Raw genomic sequence first — 20,710 nt, 5'->3', positions numbered from 1 at the left:
AAGACTGAAGCAACTCCAGTGCTCAGCAGCGGATGGACTGACTGACAAATGGGAGGATGCACAACAGAAGAATATTTTTAAGATGCAAAAAGAAAGAAGCATATATGCCACAATGAACATGCACTTTGAAAACAGTATGCTGAAGAAGCAGACGCAAAGAGGGAGTGTTTTATCAATATACATGTACATGTAGCAATAAGTGGATAGATAAATCACACAAACAGAAAGTAGACCAGAGGCTGCCAGGGCTAGAGGAGGGGCGGGAAAAACCACTGCTTCCCTTGGTCTCTGCCAAATGACAGAGAGTGACTAGGACTAGCTGCAATGGCTCCTTTGGAATGATGAAAATACTTCAGATACAGGTAGTTACTGCACAAGATCGTGAATGTACTTTTAAAATGGTGAGTTTTGTGTTACATACATTTTATCAAAATTATAGGCTGAATTACACCCCCCTGAAAAGACACAGTGAAATCCTAATTTCCAGTACTGACTTTATTAGGAAATATGATAATCAAGTTAGATGGAGGTTACTGGAGATGCGAGGTGTGTGTCCTTAGAAGAGACTAGACAAACCCACAGGAGAGTGTTGGGTTGTGACAGACGGCACGATGCATCTACAAGCCATGCAATGCCAAGGAAGACGGGGACACTAGGGAACAATTATCCCTGGAAACTTTGGAGAGAGGCCTGCCTCATGACACTCCCAGCTCATGCTTTTGGTCCAAACTGTAAGAGAAAGAATTTCTTCAGTTTTTAAGCCACTCAGACTGTGGTACTTTGTGCTGGCAGCCTCAGGGAGGTAATGTACAATGGAAAAATAAGGTTGGCTATAGGCTTCCAGCCTGAGGAGAGCACAGACACGAAAGTCAGAGCACTTCCATGAGAAGAACTGGGGAAATTAGTCTAAGCGGGAGCTTACAGTGGCAGCCGACTTCAGGAAAGCCGAGTGGTGCGTTCTCACCTGCCGTCACTGGCCGCTTACTGCCAGCGGTATTTGAAGACAGAAGACCCTACGCAAAGGCTGAGGTTTTAGTCACCAAAGTTTTCTCAAAACGCTGCTATTCTCAGGGCTTGATAATGCCACCAAGCCAGGTCTGTGTGATCAATGTCCCCGGGGGAGTAGTAAAAAGGGCAACTGTGCAGCTGGAAGGCTGCTGCTGGCCAGACTGATGGGGAATGGCATCACGGCCTGGGCAGGGTGTTCGCTTAAAATTTAGCAGACTTTTAAAAGGAATGAATTCCTACGGCCACAGCACTGTTCAGTTTCTACAGAAAGAACGATTAATACTTGCTGAGTAATAATGGAGGAGCCAGGAGAGATGAGTTCTTAATTGTAGGGATTAGAGATACCTGCTGGAAACGTTGGTTGGACTGGAACTGTATTAAACAGTTTTTGCTCCTCCTGCAAGAGGTGACACCAAGAAAGGGACGCCCGTGGGGACCTGCTGTTGGATAGTCATTTCACTGCTCTTCTAACTTCCAGCCAACAGCTGTGGGCCTGCTGATGTCTCAACACAGAGCATGTGCATCTCAGTGCTTCGTTATCTCAACAAGCCACGTGTTCTTGGACAGACTAATATTACTCTATAACACTAAGTTCTAGAGGAACTGCGTAATGATGTTCGTCTGCCTGTTCTATAATTGGGAATCACAAATCCAGGAAACCACGAGGATAACTTGTAATAACTATGTCCTAAGTGAAATGGTGGCTCTGTCAGGAAAATCAGGACTATGACTTCAAATAGACCTACTTACTTATTTATTGGGACAGGATCTTACTATGCAGTACCGTACACCAGAGTTCATTGTACACCAGGCTGCCCTTGAATTCCGAGATCCCTGTCTTCTGAATACTGAGATTAAAGCTGTACACTACCATACCTACCCTGATACATTGGTTAATGATTTTATTTTTTATTCTTGTCTTTGAAAGTGTTATAAGTAAAACAAATACAGAGAGTAGAAACAAAATCAGAAAATGGTTGGGTGCTTAGCCGAAGATATCCCACCACAGGCAGACAGAAAACAGAGAAAAGAGCAGCCCTCGGTGAGCCAGACACACAGGCAGATAAGCCATGGCCTCTTTGTCCTCCTCCAAAGACCCACGTGTTCCCTTTCTGAACAATTTAAACCCAGTGAGGAAGAGGGACCATCGAAGTTTCCTGAGGTTCTCAAGATAAGGCATCCATATGGTTGCCCTGTACCCCGTTGAGCAAAGGAACCCGAGGGCAACACTCCTGGGACGTGTACTGAGTATATGAGAAGATCCCCAAGTAGTCCTGCATTTCCCGCCTGCTCTGTGAATCTGCGGTGGGCTGCGTTCACAACTCAGGCAGAAATGACAAGGCAAAGAGTGCTGAGCCAGGGAGGGAACATACATGTGGAGCCAGACACGTGCTACCGCTGAGGTCATGAGACTTCTCTCACCTTAGCAAATAGGTTGCGTTTTGTGGCTGAGGAGTCTCCATGGCTCCTCAAAGTAGAGCTCAGAACCCTGAAGACAGCTCCGAGAGCCCACAGTTCCTCTGTATCTGTGCCGGGCACGTCCCCACACCGGGCCAGGGGAGGGATAGCGGTTGCGAGTTTTCTCTATTTACTTTAAAGACGAAGAAGCTGAGATCAGCAAGTCTAAAGCAGCCTGACGAGATTCAGACTGCAATTATGTCGGTGGAACCGCACAGATCTCCTGGTCCCAGCCAAGTGCTTACTGCCAACCACACCATCGCCCTAGATTGATATTCGATGCTTCACTATGCAATTTATTTGAAATTGTGCCCCCCCAAATTATCCTTATTTGCTCATTAAATGAGTTCAAATGATGTATAAGCAGAGGAAAACAGCATGAATACAATCAGAATTTTAAATATTCACTGGTTTATAAATCTCATTCCATCGTTCAGTCAACAAATATTTACTGAAGATCAGCATTGTTCCCAGCATGGCCAGGTGCTGAGAACACAAAGTCACTAAGATATAATTATCCCGAAAATGTGAACCTTAGCTGGCAATTCTCCAAGAATACAATATGCTCTGTCCAAGGGGTTGGGGGTCAGATTTATTGCTGCCAAAGATGAAGATATCAAAACAAATGAAAGAGACTCTGTACTATCTTACCATAATAAGATATCAAGATCCTGAAAAATTAAGTGCTCCAATGTCGAGTTCCAAGTAAATATCTAGAGACCTCAGAATCAGCACAAAATACTTGGCTCGGAGAATCTGAGAGCAGAGCCCAAATAATCACTATCTACAAAGAAAGGTAATAGGCAGAAATGAAAGCCCAGAGAAGGGGGGTGGAGGGTGGGGGTGGAGGACATGGCACAGGAGCACCCTCAGAGATTCGCACTCAGTCAATGTGTACATTCAATCAGCCCCAAGGTGCCGCCCTTGGCTTCAAACCCACACTCTGTCCTGGGGTGGAAGCTAACTTTGCTTTGTGGTAGAGAAAAAGCCCCTCTCAGAAGTCATCCAGAATCATTTAAAGAATTTATTCTTTAAAATAAAATCTAGGAATCATAAATCCGACAAACTTAATAACACTATTATCAGAATACAGCCTTAAAATTTGAAAATCATCCTCTTTTAAAATAAAATCTAGGAATCATAAATCCGACAAACTTAATAACACTATTATCAGAATACAGCCTTAAATTTGAAAATCATCCTCTTTTAAGACGTTTCTAAGTCAGAGGTTATAGACCTCTACTAACATGTGAAAACAAATGTAGGCATTTCCGCCTCTCTTTAGAAAAGTATTATTCTCTGCGTACTGTGAGTGTTCCTGAATAGGAAGCAGTGTTTTGACATGGCTGGATAAGGGGACATACATACGCCAGGAACACCAGTGTGCTCTCAGGAGCAGCACACCACTGGGAGGATGTCAAGGGAACCTGACTGGACATTTGCGGAGCCGGCAAACAAGGTTTTTATGAGCCTGGATGATATGGAAATAAGTGTTCCTTCAGGCTTGGAGAAGAAACCAAAGAACCCAGGATGGGTCTCTGGACAGTCTCTAGTTGTTTGATCTTGGGAAGGTTTCTTTTGTTTGTATCCTTCAGCTACAAAGGAAGGGGCTCTAGAACGCCCCCTCTGGAACCCGCAGGCTCTTGTATGAGAAGGGAGGAAAAGGAGGGGACAATGCTTTTGGCATGTATCTGACCACACAGTGTAACTCTAGTCCATGTGCAGCCAGCTGGGGTTTGGAGGGCTGCAGGGCCTCACCTACCCGACTGGACACCCTCAAGGCCAGAGTTCTGCTCCCACCTGGGGAAGTAAACACTAGAGAATGCAGGGGAGGGATGTGCACCTGGCTTCCTTGGCAGTCAGTCCTTTCTCCTGACTACATCCAAGAGTAGTTTATTCTGAGCATTGCCCAGAGGTTTGGACAGGAACTAAATCTGGTACTGGCAGTTGTATACTGAGGTATAAGGATGTCTCTTTCTCTCTAGTTTCCTGTCTATAAGAAGTAATCTTTAAAATGTTGATTATGATTGTTATTAGCAAAAAGCCCTAAAGGCTATTTGAGGTTTGTGGCCACATAACTGAGAATTTCAACTATCATCTAAGTGTTTCCATTGGGTAGAGGATGGAGGGACAACCTAGTCAAATAAAGCATTTGGAAAATATGTCTAAGAATTAATGAGGTTATTAAACATGGTTCTAAAGGAGGCACAATCGAAGCTGAGCAATGATATAGGTAGAAGTGTAGTGTGTTTCCTATATCAAAGCATAGCACAGATCATAGATTGTTCAATAAATGGCATAAAAATGACTGGGGAGCATATGTTTTGTGCATATGAGGGCTATGTATAAGGATAAATCTAAATCTCATATAATTGACTGTATTTGGACTTTCCTTTGTGGGACCTCAGGACCCCAATAATGATACTGAGACATTATTAATTATGAAAGCTTGGCCTTTAGCTTAGGCTTGTTCTTAACTAGCTCTTGCAACTTAAATTAAGCAGTTTCTATTAATCTATACTCTACCATGTGGCTTTTTACCTCTCTCTCATTGTGTAGGTCCAAGTGTCTTGTCCTTGAGTCCCTCTCTCTCCCAAATGTCCTGCCTAAACTCTTCCTGCCTAGCTATTGACCATTCAGCTCTTTATTAAACCACCAGAAGGTACCTTGGCAAAGACACATCTTCACAGTGTACAAAAAGATTATCCCATAATAATTAACTCCAAGTAATTCCACATGAATCACATATACTTACTTACATGTTAAAAGCAAAAGCATATATTAACTGGAGAAAATTTTATTGGGATAAAAAATGTCAGTATTACATAAAACTCATAAAGACAAGTTTAAAAATTAAATTACACATTTACATAGCGAACCGTACTATAAAGTAAAACAATTTAAAAAATGAAATGAGAAAATATTAATCAAAGCTTTTCTGTAAGCATTACAAGAGGCCCAATAAATTAGAAAAACAACAACAAAAACCCTAGTGACCCAGCAGAATGCTGAAAGGGTAAAAGGAAGTTCATAGGAATATAGAGCCTTACTAAGAACAAGGCAGTCTCACCACCACTGAACAAGACAAAATAGGATACTGATAAGCCATTTATCTATTAGGAAATGCCAGCTTGTAATTTAAAATACTTAAAATAAAAATCCACCAATTCACCAGGGGGGGGGGGGGGGGGGGGGGGTGGCGGCGGCAGTGGGTGGTGGCGCACACCTTTAATCCCAGTACTTGGGAGGCAGAGTCACGTGGATCTCTGTGAGTTCGAGGCCAGCCTGGTCCACAGAGTGAGTTCCAGGACAGGCTCCAAAGCTACACTGAGAAACCCTGTCTTGAAAATCAAATAAACAAAAATCCACCAATTCACTGGTGAATCTACCAAATACTGAAGGAACAATGTTTTATGCAAACTTAGAGAAAACAAAGGAGGGAATATTTCTGATATATTTTGTAACATTATATAATACTGATGTCAAAACCAACAGCTATGAGCAAAACAAGTAAAATCACAGATAGTGTCATTAATACGGACACAATTCTATCTTCCCCAAGCACAAGCCTCTCTTCCACAATACATCAAAATAACAAGCTCTTTGCAAATGCATCACTACAGACCTTCTATTTGGTCATCTTATCTCAACCATCACAGATGGGCTGCAAACCTTGCTTGTCTTTAGTGTGTTCATAGTCTGTTATGGGGTGTTTACATCGTCACACATTGACATTACCAGTGTTGAACCAGTTACTTTTTTTTCTTGCGTCATGTTCAAAGCACACCTTCAGTCACATGTCTAGAGTCTCCTGTATTCCCAGATAAAGTATAGCTTGTCCTTCTCATTTAGACTGCTGCTCTAGCTTAAAAAACTGTACATCTGTGTGCATTTCTTCATATAACCTACCATCCAAGGAGCACTTATGAGCTCACTAGTAGTTTCTCCCTTTGACACATAAAGCGTCTCAGGTTTCCATGTGTGTATAGCTCTGTTTCTGTTCCTCAACATGTCTTCCTGCTGGGCTGTGTTCCAGTGCATCACTTTTCATCTACCACAGCAGTCCACCAAGCCTTGCTATCTAGCCGGCAGAGTGCTCCATAAGCTTTCCAAGTTATAGTGATTCTCGGCCCTTTACTCTTTCACTTGATTTTAGGATTATCTTCTTAGTTCTCAAATAACTATGCAAAAATTGCATTAACTTTATAGATGAAATCTGAATATTTCAATTAGCTTAAAACAGATAAATAGAGACATAATAAAAAGGCTTGCTAGGAAACATTAAAATGCAGTGGGCTTTTTTTTCTTCATAATTTTTAAAATATGGGACAATTTGTCTATTTCAGTCTAACCTTCAAGGTCACAGTGACCAATCTCCCAGGGAACAATGGGCTACACATAGGTCACTCAACTTCTCCATCCAGACGGCAGTGTGACACTGCCAGCAGCTTCAGCCATGCCAAGCTGCTGCTCGGCCCTATCATCAGAACAGACATGCAGGCTCTCCACCAGCCTCCGAATGCCCTGGCCCAGAACTCCTGCTCCTATCTGTTCTGTGCTTTACCTACTCGCCAAGATTGGGCCTGGGCAGGCTTTTCCTGCATGGGAATCACTTCATAGTCTTCTTCCCCACAAACAGGAAGCAGATGGTTCTCTGCTGCCCCCTCTGGGTCTGCTATGGCTGCCATAAGCTCAGCAACTTGGCTGTCTATAAAGCAGCTTCAAGTTAGCTGTCTTTAGGGGTCAGAACATTTCCCCCAAATGTGACATCCTTTCCCTCTGGGTGTTGAACTAGTATTTTTCATAATACCAATGAGTCCTGGACTGTGATGCCCCTCAGTGAAAACTGGTAAAGATCATTGGGGAATAATGGGTTGAAAACTAAAACCTGAATCACAAAGCACAGGCAATATTAAAGCTAAATCCAACTAAGCACTCACCTCCTCTGCTCCAAGACCCTTGTGGCAGCTTTTAAACAGTTTCTCCACGCCTCCGACCTATGCTGAGGCAGGAGTACTGTTTTAATACCCATTTTACTAGTGAAGGAAGAGGGTGAGACTGTATCTAAACCAAACTGCTAGCATATGCCACTCAAAGCCCTGCAGACTGACTCCAACCTACTCTTCAAAACGGCTTCTCGAGTAAAGAAAAAAAGATTTTTGACAAGTCAATAAATATCTTTAGTATAATTTTTTTTTTGAGCTGAGGATCGAACCCAGGGCCTTGCGCTTGGTAGGCAAGCACTCTACCACTGAGCTAAATCCCCAACCCGCTTTAGTATAATTTTAAGGAAAGGTCAGAAATTACATTAAAAGTCAGGGCAAGTATGGATGAGGCAGAATGGGGGACAGGAAACAGGCAAACACGGAAAACACAGGGCATTCTGGGGATGGCAGGCCTTTGTGGCTGTGCTCTGAGAGGATGTGTTCACGTGTCAGACACCGTACCTCTCATTACCTGCCATTAACTCGGCAAGCGGGGACTGGAGTGATCTGCACCTATGAGACCCCAGAGTCTCATTTTAACAAATGCTTGCCGTGTCTTCCCTACGACTGTGCCAAGGCTTTCAGCCATGAAGACTAATGACCTCCTCTCACCTCCGGGAGGCACCCACCCCTGAGGATGGACAGGCAGCAGGAGACAGTGCTGCTTAGTCTGGGGATCAAAGCCCAGTTTTAAGTTCCAAGCTCACCTATTCCCAGCTAGGAGATGGGCATGCTGTCTTAAAACCAGCGTCAATCGTAAAAGGAACAGACCAGGCCTCAGCAACCCTGAGTTTCTGGTTAAAACACACGAGGGGAGATCTATCATGAAAACAACAGCAGTCACAGTCAATGAAGAGAACAACTCACGTCCAAGCTCCTAAGTGTCCACTTCCCTAGACACAGAGCACCTGCAAACACTTAAGGATTTATTGGCCTTTGGCCTCAAAGATCATGATGCAATCAATTGCAACTTCTGCTTCCACAGATCTCCCGGAGCCTCTGCTCATCTACTCCACTCTCCTTTAAACACTGGGCCAGCTCCTGAGAGCTCTCTGCACGCTCACAAGTGAAATACTACCAAAGGAGGGCTGCATAATCAATAGGAGCTTAACTACACCTCTGTGCCATGAGCCGTATTCCGGGGACCCTGACAGTGTTACAATCGTGACAACAGCTAGGAGAGAGAGCTGGTGACCCCAGGACTACCCTGCAGAAAACAGACCTCAGAGAGGATCTTCTTATGCAAAATCCTAATTTTGTTTCTTAAGGGTCACCCTTAAAAGGCTTGGCAGCTAGCTATCAGGATAGATTTACTTAAGTCCTTCTCTTTCCCATTTATGTTCAAGTCATCCAAAACGTGCTTCGTGGACTTTTCAGAGATATGAATATGAAACAAAGCTTAGCTGTCTAAAGTAAGCAGGGCACACCACAGCTATTTACAACTAAGACCCACAGCAGATCAGAAAGCTCATCCTTTCTGTGATCTAGTCCTATGTGGACTGCTTTTTCTTTTGATAACTGTGAAAGAACGAACGGAAATGTTAATAATAACACTGAACTGAGCAGAGTTTCAGAGAAACCTAGCAGACCAGACCCTCGTGTTCACAAAGTCTGAGTCTTCCAGCTTTGTTTGTTTGGTATTGGGGGGGGGGGGGGGGGGGCGGGGACAGACAGGGTCTCACTATGTAGCCTAGCTGTCCTGGAACTCGCTCTGTAGACCAGGCTGGCCTCAAACTCAGAAATCCATCTGCCTCTGTCTCCCGAGTGCTGGGATTAAAGATATGTGTCGCCACAACTCAGACGTCGATTTTAACAAGAAAAGGCCAGGCACTCCTTCGGGTAGCTAGTATCTACAGTCAGCTTAACAGGCTCCACGCTACAGATCAAACAGGAGCTCAAGCAGGTCCCACGGTTCTGACTGGGGCTCAAGCAGGTCCCACGGTTCTGACTGGGGCTCAAGCAGGTCCCACAGTTCTGAATGGAGCTCAAGCAGGTCCCACCGTTCTGATGAGATTGGGGTTTTAAGCACTTATCCTTCCCAACACAATGAACTTTTACTGTTGATCTCTTTATATGGTAGGCTTTCTTGAGGTCTGACTGTCAGTGGATCAAAGTATTTTAAGTACTTATTATGTCTCTGTCCTGGTTATACTGAGACTGCCTCTGAAGAGACACACTGGCCTGCTTGATAAGCCTAGGGACCAGTCAGGTCGCCATCCCAGCTGTGAGAACTTGACTCCCACGGCCTTTACAGAAGTCACTTCAACTTCAATTTCAGATACTAAAGTTGACAAGCCTCAGAATCCAACTTCTCAGCTGGTACCAGAATGCCAGAAAAACCTAATGGTATGTTTTGGTAACTGTTCTTCCCCCAAAGGCCTGTGGCCAGCTCTTCTCTAAAGCCTAAGTAAGGTCAGTGGGCAGAAAACAGCCAACTCAGAAACATGTACGAGTACAAAAAAAAGGGGAATGTCCAGCTTCTCGCCACCTTCTAATTTTCCTCCAACTCAGTACTTCAACCAACGGACTAGTCATTTCCCACTAGCCAGGGCCTACTTTTCAACCCTCTGCTTTCAACTTTTCACCAACTTTGTTGATTTATTTGTCCCCTCCTGTGTATAATACATTTCTCTTCATTTCTACTGCTGATTACCACAGGTCGGGTCTTTTATCACTGTAAGCAGGGAAGATTAATTTCCCTCCTACATTTATCCATTACATAAAAAAATTGTTATTACTCTTTGTGGAATAACTTCATTATGATAGACATTTCTCAAGAGTCTAATGATGATTAATTATCCCGTGGATCATTAAAAAAGAAACCTTCTTGACAAAGTAACACATACTCAAACATAAAATCAAAAGGTCCAAGAGAGAATTCAATGAAAAGTTACCCTGGAGTATTTTCTGATAGAAAGCATTGTTAACAACTTTTGTATGGAGTGGTATTTACCACTCCAAGACATGCTATGCACATGCCCCTATTACATACATACAAACGTACCATAGCACATGCCATACAAACTGTAACTTTTCATCTACTGTTTCTTTAACTTACTCCCCAGGAAATAGAAATATACATTAAGCCCTCATTTTTTTTTTTTTCAATCACTGCGTAACATTTACTACATGGTTACAGAATAATTATTTTAAGCATGCTTCTGCTAATAGGCAAGATTTTACTTTTTACAATGGATATTATTTCACATCAGGTTCAATATCTGAAACTACAATTGGATTAAAGAATATATGCATTTATAATTTTTAGGTTGCCAAAGTTCTCTTTGCAGATACTCTGTAATCTGTGTTTGTTTTTGAGACAGGCTCTTACTATATAGCCTAGGCTAGCCTTGAACTCAAGATTCTCTTGCTTCCTGAGTGTTGAGATGACAGGCATGTGCTACTATGTCCAACTTGGATGGTGTACCCACTTACCGATTTAGTATCAATATACATACAGTCATGACAGATTGGCCCCCTCTCTCCTGCAGTCAGTTTCTCCCCTCAGCCTTATTTCTGAGCCCCACAGCCCCCCTCTCTCTCTGATGGCAGGCCCCACAAAGTCAGTTCTTCTGCACATCTCAATTCGACTCAACTTCCCAACTCAAGTTCTACCTTTTTAATGCACATTTGCTGGTGACATCACTAATTCCTCTTTCAGTATGCCCCAAACATATTTTAAACCATAAACTTTGTTACATAAATACAGTGAATGTACCTGTTAGATGTGGGATTTGTCTGGACTTTGAACTGCTTCACATACACTCGTCCTCAACAATTACCATCTGTTCGATTTGCAGTGATTACAGCACATCTTTCCTTTGCCTACACCACAGTTTTAGTGAATTAAGAAAATGTCCTTCTCTTTCCTATTGGCTTTAGAACTTCCCTTATACACAGCGCTGACTCGTCTTACGGACATAGTAATTGGTATCTGTCCTCCTGGATTTTCATCTCAACCCTGTCAGAACAGTTTACTTGTTTCAGTGAAAAAGAACAGCTGATTCACAAAATTAATCTTTCTCTTCTTGATCTCTGTATTCATACTCTTTTCCTTTTCTAAATATATAGTAGACATTCAATACGTATCTCTTGATTTGCTTATTCCTAGCTCCTCTACATTATGGGTGCATACCAGGCATGATGGCACACACTTTTAATTCCAGCACTCAGGAGGAGAGGTAGGTGGATCTTTGTAAGTTTGATGCCAGCCTGGTCTACATAGCAAGCTCCAGTCCAGGCCAGCCAGGGCTGCATATTAAGACCTCATCTCAACAAACAAAAAGAGACAAACAAGAAAAAGAATGCATTTGTGGGCTGCAGAGACGGATCTGCAGTTAGAGCACTAGTCACTCTTGCAGGTTTGGTTCCCAGCACTCACATGGTAGCTCACACCAACCAATAACTCCAGTCAGGTAATCTGATAGATACCCTCTTGAGGTCTCTGGGGGCACCAGGCATGCCCAGTGTGTTTGTGTGTGTGTGTGTGTGTGTGTGTGTGTGTGCAGGCAAAGCATTCATACACAAAATAAAAATAAATCTTAAAAAAAAAAAACACATGGAGATGTAAATGTATGTATACTTGTAGATAAATACAGAATGGAAAAGACCTGATTATCCAAAAGAATTTTGATAAAGCTGAGCCAGGTTAGAAGATCCATGTTATCTAATGAAAAGACACTAAAAACTGTAGCTACCAAGACAATAATATATTTGTATCACCAAGTAAAACAAAGCAGAGATCAACAGAACAAAACGTCATATGAAGAAATTATTACCAAGAGGTTCCAGGCAATGTGAAAAGATCATCGTGTTTAAAGTAAATGGCCCAGATAAAATTAGGTGTTTTTATATAAATTACTTTTGAGCCTTATTTTCTATCCTATGCAAACAAACAAACAAAATCCCTCATAATTAATTATAGATCTGACTCTAGAACCTAAAATTACAAAATTCTAAAGCAAAATATCAGAAAAATATCTATGGTGTTGAGTTGGGCAAAGATTTCTTAGATGACATCAAAAACATAAAAGAAAAAAAAACCCATGAAGAATTGGATTTCTATCAAAGTTGAAAGTATACTTTGAAAAATGTGTTAAGTGAATGAAAACACAAGACTGAGAAGAAGAATTTTCAAATTCAGTAAAAAGAAAACAACTCTCAGAACAGGATGAAAAATGTGAACAATTTGCCAAAGGACGAATCTTCAGGCAATCACAAATTTAAACCCAAATGAATACACATTGATCCTGCTTAATCTATCAGCTAAAGTGGAGAGAAGGCGATTCCACACAGAGCATGCGCTAAGTCGCTTGTAAAACAACAGTCAAGTTCTTTACAAGTTGAACATCCATCGCCTATCTGTCCAGTCATTCTACTACAGACTCACCCCAGAGAAACAAAAGGATGCAAATTTGCTACTGTCCAATACAGAACATTAATAATAATTAACTATCTCCTAGGCTTGGGGTAAGGATTAGCAAATAAAAACCACCACAGCATGCATCAGTGTTAAAGTAGGGAACTGTTCCTAAAAACGCTCTAAGAATTGCTTGCTGCCCCATGACTTTTAGACTGAAAAATCAAGTTTGAGTTTCACAGAGACTTGAGACAGCTATAGAATACGCTCTCTAAGACCTCAGAGGAAAACTACTACTGTGTACATTCACATGCAGCTCACTCCTAATGAACCCTTACCTCCGCCTCTCCCCACAGGCACAACACCCCTTCCAAAGAGCTATCACAGCATTTTTGCTCACTGAAAAATGAAGCTATTTTGGTCCTTCGACAGGCTGCCAGCCCAGGACCTGGAGACATGCAGGCTGCCATCTGCCTCATCCCAGCTGTTCCTGACCTGTTGTCTGTTATCTGCCAGGTCAGCTGAGCAACTGCTGAAGGACGCTTGAGGCCACGACACAGTGGATGGACATGGCCAGCCTCCCAGCTTAGCCTTCCTCTCATTCCTGGGTGCCATGTTGCTCTCCATGACAACATAGGAGTCTGATTCTGAAGAAGAGCTCCGTCCCTGAAGCTCGGCAGCCTTTTCTACCGTGTGACAATGGATTCGACATTCACCTCGCTTTTTCTAGAAACTACAGGCCACTTCAGAACTGTAAAATTCTCAATAGAGAATATGTCGAACTGGAGAGGCCTGGCTCTCTTCAGGAATGACCATTCCACTGAGGATTAAATAACCAGTTCTGATGACTGATGCTCTGAGGCAAGGGGAGCGAGTTTAACGTCCTGCTTTTGTAAATCACCACAGTCCCCCAAATGATGCAGGAGCCCAAATAAGCCTTTAAAACTGCAATCTGTAAACATCCTCAGTCAAGAGGACACCACAAGGGAGGGTGGGAGTGTTATAGCTGGAGTTGCATGCCATTATAGTCACCATGCTAACACGGGAGCAGTTAAAGCTTGCTCTAACCACACATGATGGCTTCTATCGATAGCACGCTTTGTCCTAGGACGTGTAGTTTTGTCTCCTAGTGTGGACAGTATACATGGACGGGGGAGTCCAGCTCAGAACCTGACTAGCAGGCCCAGGAAAGGTGGCCTCCAAAATGGAAAAGAGGAGTTCACTGTGAGAAACTTATGGTCACCACACAATAACCCTGGCTCCAGGCAAGCGGCGCTACAAAAGGGATAAAGAGCCGACGGTCTCACAATAAACGAGGATGGTCCACAGACTACAAGACATTCCATTTTACTTGTAATCCCAATTTCCCCGCCACACTGCGCTCTGTATCATGCTCTCTCTTGAACACTTCTGCCGTAGTTCCCTTGGGAGCAATCACAGCCCTGCCTGGGTCCTTCACGTAGTCCTGCTCTGGGCAACCCCAGGCTGCCTTCTCAGAGCTGCCCTCTGGCCTCCCATCTGGAGCTTGTGGCTTCCCAGCTCAGGACAGGCAGCACCTGGCCCTCATGCATACTCATCACTCAGGCAATCTCTCTTAGCCTCCGGCCACTAAAACAGAGCTACAGAGTTAACGGCTATGAATGCTGTAGGTGACAGCAGAGGCAGGAAGCCTTTCCCTCTCAAATGACAGGCAAACAGTAAGTAAAAAACAAAAATGCCCTGCCCGGAAGGAAAGAATGTTTGGAGCCTAGTTATTTTGAAAATTAGCAGAGGATGGGAAAGCTCTTAAGTGGGAGGAGTAAACGCCCTCCCCAGACCCTGGTGGCGGAACAGGCTCGGTGTCAGCTGCCGTTGGCCGACTGTTCCTGCATCAATCATCTTCACCTGCTGCTGCTTTCTACCTCACTACACACTGGGCACTGATGACACCAAAATAAAACAGAAGCGTCCCCCTCACCCCACCCCACCCCTGCTCTCCAGACAGCCACTTGGGGCCTTCGGAATCTTCTGGCCCACCTCATCCTGACGAAGACTCTAAGGGACTGACTGTACCTAACCTTTCATTTGGAGACAGAGTACCTATCAGCCACGTGTCTGTCTTCCTTCACAGGGCAAGCTAGAAGAAGAAAAAAAATGTTTGTATGGAAAGAAAACAAAGGAGACCTCAAAAGGCCTGCAGAAAGAAGCAGGATCAAGACCAGGCAAAAGAACCCATTGCTCACAAGGCCTCAGAGGGAGCCCTTAGCTTTTCGTATTTTGCACCTTGAGCCCCGTGGCTGGTGGGCCTGTGGATCCTTTCTCCAAACTGGTTTTTCACAAATGAAACCAATTACAGCGAAATACAATTATCAAGATACTAAGAAGTTGAAATAAGGCAACATATGCACTGCTTCATTAATGCCTGGAACCCCGGAGCCGGGAGCAGGTCTAATTACCGGCTTCTGAGCTGCGAAGAGCAGTCTTTAGAAATCTGCTACAAATGTGATACGGTTAAAAAAAAAAAAATCAATGACTTTAATTGGTGAGAAGGACAAATGCTGCAAATATGCAGGCATCTGTCACCCACTCATGATGGCAGAAAATGCTGGCATTACTGAGACACTTCAACGATGTTTTGATGCTTACCCTTTGCAGCCCTCTAGAAATCGTTCTCTGCAGACCCCAATATAGAAAGCAGGAGGAGGCATGGCTTCTCTGGCAGAAGCAAAGGGCCTGTGGCGGCACCATTGGGCCGCTCCCTCTCTCGGGTGCTCATTTCTCCCCACCCAGGGCTTCTCGGAGGGCCTGAAGACCACTACTGAATGAGTGTATCACAGCCCAGGAAGAGCACATGTGAAGCACTCCCGGGCAAACACAGCCCCTGCACGAGGCCTCTGCTGCAGGCCCTTCCTGCTGAGTCTGGTTTTACCTTCCGATCCTTGCTTCAGCTGCAGGTCTCTGTCACACCAACCACTGCTGGTGTCCTTCGCACGCCGCTTTCCCAGTGTTGCCTCTCACTTGTTTTACACCCCCACTGCCTGACTCACTGTTATTCGGGCTTACTTCCCTTCAGATGCAGAGCACCACTGTTTTCGGATTTTTCTCAATGTGCAGACTGCCTTATACACCCCCAGTTGGCTGTGGTGACTAGAGCACCGACTCCTTTCCCTCCACGTCCCCTTTCCACCATAAGCAGAGGGTCCAGTGTGGCTGGCTCCCAGAGAGTGCACAGCCCACACCAATGTCCAGACGTCTGTTGTTCCTTCTGCAGCCTTGAAAGCAGCCTTTCTATAAAGACCCGGTACCTGCAATGTTGGCTCCCAAGCTCTCATGTGGTGTCTAGAGATTTCCCATGTTCTCCAGGGATGAGAAGATGGGAAGATGGTGTGTGCCACAGTCCTGGGACCTGCTGTTACTTGTGCCCAGATTTTGGGCAGAAAGTCCTTCCGCTCTGCACTGGTCGGCTACAGCTGTGACAGGGAAGGAGGTAAGGCTATGCCATGGGCAGCAATGGCTTTACTCTAACTCACTGCTTCTCAGCCTCCCTAATGCTGCAACCCTTTAATACAGTTCCTCATGCTGTGCTGACCCCCACCAGTAAATGATTTTCATTGCTACTTCATAAAAATAACTTTCCTTCATAAATATAAGTTTACCTCATAAATATAATATAAATATATTTAAACTTCATAAATATAAATTTACTACTCTTATGAATCACAATGTAAATATGTGTTTTCTGATGGTCTTGGGCGACCCCTATGAAAGGGTCACTAGACCCCAAAAGGGCCACGACCCACAGGTTGAGAACTGCTGCTCTCAGTGATGGAACTCCTCAGAGGGTAAGAAATGCTGCCTGTGGGCAGGACAACCAGAAGCCATGGGCTATTTAAGATTAAGAAGTTGCTTGATATTTCTTCATCTTCGGCATGTGAATTTAAGGTCATTCTAAGAGGTCAAAAGTCACTGTAAAGATGTTGACCACAACAACCACAGAAGGCCTACTTAATGGAAGTACCTCAGAGCATCAGGCCTCTGGTGGCCAAACTCAACCTCTGATTTCAGTTACTCAAGAGAAACTCCAAGAATGTGTATTCCTAACTTCTAATTTTTACAAAACTATTCCTGAGGCCTTAATATGTTTTGTATATTCTGAGGCCGGGAAGCAGAAATAATTTAACAGTGAGCAAGCATCATTACCACTATCCTTGTATAGTTTACCCAGACTCTTACACACATCAGAGCATCCATGACATCACAAAAACATTTCTTTAAAAAAGAAATAAGCTAAGAAAACAACTAACGTTCTTGATAATGAAAAGAACAGAATTAAAAAATTTAAAATTAAAATTAAAGTTAAAATTTGCTTCTGATGGAAGCAAATGGCGAGATGTCAAGTCACAGCAGCATGGGTTTGAAGCAAACAAGAGTCTCATACATGGTCTGCATGGAACCAGAAACCAGCCACTATGTAAGTCTTCCGTTAATGCTCTGGACCACATGCCACCATGCCACTGGCTTCAATCTCTCTCTCTCTCTCTCTCTCTCTCTCTCTCTCTCTCACACACACACACACACACTTCTCACTATTACAAAAGAAGAAAAAACAAACAGCCAGTATTAGAAGTGGTGTGAACCAGAGGTGAGCAGGGAGCTTACTTGTAAAGATAGTATTCTGCAGAATCTATATCTTCTCGAGATGAAATGTTGTCCACAAACTACAGAAAAAAACAAAACCAAACAAGTCTTGGTTAAATACAATTGCGCCATATGGTGGTCTAGTCCATCTAGTGCTCTTTCAAAGACAAGTACTCTTGTTCCTGGAATGCTGTTCCTGTGGTATGGCTCCATCCTGGAAACCCTTCACACTGGTGAAGACATGTCAGACGCCACAGCTTTTCTTCTATGTGCAGAACAACTCTGGTCCAAACGGACCAGGTAACAATAAAGCGCCGAGTCAAGGCCCACCCCAGACCTTGCTCACACAAGATGAAGCGTGTCACAGCAGGGCCGACAGCTCCTGTCGCCTTTGTCCTTCCTCTACAGCCCACCCTCCAAATCCGCGGACACATGTTCGGACTGGTGCAGACTTAAGGCTGGACAACATTGCTCAGAACATGAAGACCTAAGCGTAGAGAACTCAGCGACCACTTTCACTCTGATTTTCGTGCTGATATGGAAGGTCCACTTTAGGATCGAAGGCTCCCTTCAAGCTATAAACTCTCCTAAGCACCAGGCCTGGGGTTGCAGCTCATTGGTGGAAAGCAGGTGACTAACATTCATGAGGCTCTGGGTTCAACCTCCAGCACCTGAAAAAAACCTGTGTGTTCCTTACCCGGGGTCTAAACGAGCAGAAAACATTACCCGTGGATGGATTCCACCCTCGAGAGGGAGATCAGAAGCAGGAAGATCTACTAAGAGCACAGGCGTGAGCATATCTAGAACCTCGTGAAGAGAGAAGGGAGGAAAAGGGGAGACTTTCTAAAAATAACCAGGACTCGTGGGCTTGATTTAGAAATCCATTAAAGGGCAGCTACCATGTGGTGCAGACACAGGCCCTGAGCTTGAGAACCAGCTCTCCTGATAGCTTACTGGGGCACAAACAGATGGCACAGCCCCTCTGGGACTTACTTGCTCCATCTGTACAAACAGCTACAGGCTTCCACCCTGAGGAGTGTGAGTCTCAGGCTGGAACATGCACACAAAAGCTCTCTGAAGTTCCAAGTGCTGTCCAAACAAAAATCAGGTATTACAGTCCACAGAGGGGTGACCACCCTGAAACAATGGTCCCCAATTCTTCACCATTCTACTGGCTATGAGTCAAATCTACGTGATGACAGCAGAACTGTTTCCCTATTAAAGGGGCAAAAGGCACAGAGAAAGGATCAGGGCTGGAAGGAAAGTAGATTTAATACCACCCACTGGAGGATCCTGCTCGCTTCTACAAAAGACACCCCTAAGAGCTCATCACCTCCAAGGAAGACACAACTACCCTCAAAGTGGAAATGGGGAAACTGAGGGTGCTGCTGCCCAGTGTCATGACCTGAAATCACCTCCAAGACAAGACCAGGTACATATGATGGAGGCAACAGAGGGGGACTTTGAAGCTCCAGCCTTTCTGCTTATAAGCTGTGTGAATCTGGAGAGGGACCTCATCATCTGGGCCTCACAGACACCACGCTTCTGTGCAAACAAACACACATGATGTATGGCAAAAAACCAGAAGAGCATGGCAGTGCTCCGGCATGGCTCCTACCAACTACTCCCAACTGCTGGCCTGATATTTGTCCCCCACTGTCTAGCAGCAGTGGTTTGATGCCAGTATCCACTCTTTCATAGATGTTGGTCAGCCACTGAAAGTGTGTTTACTGTCCTTACACTACAGGATATATTATTAACCCGCAACACACAGAACAACGTAACCAGACGAAAAAACAAATCAGTGATTGCTAACTTGAGTCTGGTATATTTCTTTTCATTTCAGCTACTACATCACAAAATATCTATTGGTAATTATAAAAACATACTATACTGTGGAAGGATAGTTCCCATGGTGACTACTGTTTCCACAACACAGCCTTGTCTGTATAGTCTTGTTTGCTTGTTTCCTTCTTTGAAAATAGAAATGGTCTTACCCGTGATATGGATAAAGAACTAACAGGCAACTTCCTTTTAAAATGGTCTTACCCGTGATATGGATAAAGAACTAACAGGCAACTTCCTTTCGTATGCTTTGTCCATTAAGGATGCAAGGTCAGCTGTGAAGACAAAGGAGAAAGAACCTTGTTAAACACACGCATTTCTCCAGGAAAATCTGACAGATTCGACTCCTGCCAGATGGCTGTGAACATCATCAAGTCAGTACCAAACAGATGCTCATTCTTGCTCTTTTTCAGAAGCTGAGGACAAGTGACGTTAGTCAGTTGTAAAGGATTTGTTGGACTAGAGAATGTAAAGTAATAATTAAAATACAAAGTTAGCTCTTAAAAGTAGATCAATAAGGTACCTCTTTAAGGAAACACGAGGTATTATGTTTGTCAGACTCCAGGAAAAGACATTGGATGAGGGCAGGTGCAGGGACCCATCACGGTCACTCGCCTGGCAGTGACACCAGTCAACTACGCTAACTCTCAAGGTTCTCTAGCGGTCAGTTACCAAGGCCCTCCCGAGAGTTCCTGAACAAAGCAGCACTCCGTGACGACATACACAGCCTTCCTGACCAGTACTCTCCACCGTCAGGTGTTGACTCCTCTCAACAGAACATCCGTAAGAACACTTGGAACGTGTGACTTTACACTCATCTCAGACCCTAAAATCACCTGTGATCCTAGACAACACACACTCCACATGGTTTCTGTCACGTCATATCACTGCTTCTCAAATTTACAATATTTTCTAGCTCCCCTCAACCTCTCCTCATGATTCTATCCCATTTCACTGAAAATAATCTAGAGAGCGTCACCCTGATAACCTACCAGGCCATTACATCTGTGCCGAGACACCCAGCCTTCTGGGGATAAACGGCACTAACAAAGAAAAGATGCCCTGCCTCGTTTCCTCCACAGTCATCTCTCCTCTGTGCCCCCAACAGCAAGACTCCCTAAAAGGGCTGGTGGCATCTCCAAGTTCTCACTCTCTAACTCAGGTCTACTCAGAGTTGGGTGGCCATCCCTCCCTAACACCAAGGAACACCTCCAGATTGTTAAACCCCGTGGTTTACTCTCCATCCGCATTTGAGCTCTGTGTGCTAGAGATATCCTTAAGGAAATGTTTATCCCCCCCCCACTTCTCAGGCTCCTTTGCAGGATCTCCTCTTTCTGTCTCCTGATGTTGGGATGCCCAAGTGTCGGTAGTAAGTTATGCTAAAGCTTCACCATGGGGCTCAGGCATGACGTCGGTCTCTCCCACAGCTTTAATCTCA

General features: G+C 44.1%; 1 protein-coding gene across 1 annotated transcript in view; it reads right to left on the bottom strand.

Annotated features, from left to right (window-relative positions):
• The window catches only part of Mrps27 (mitochondrial ribosomal protein S27), an 86,864-nt gene that overhangs the window by 46,502 nt on the left and 19,652 nt on the right, over nt 1-20,710 (bottom strand). Inside the window, 2 exon segments of the mRNA XM_036206977.1 lie at nt 17,449-17,507; nt 19,477-19,547. Of these exon segments, the coding sequence (XP_036062870.1) occupies nt 17,449-17,507; nt 19,477-19,547 (130 nt within the window).

Source organism: Onychomys torridus, chromosome 15 (genome assembly GCF_903995425.1).
Source record: "Onychomys torridus chromosome 15, mOncTor1.1, whole genome shotgun sequence".
NCBI classification, from domain to species: Eukaryota; Metazoa; Chordata; class Mammalia; order Rodentia; family Cricetidae; genus Onychomys; species Onychomys torridus.
This window is presented reverse-complemented; position numbering and strand designations above follow the sequence as displayed.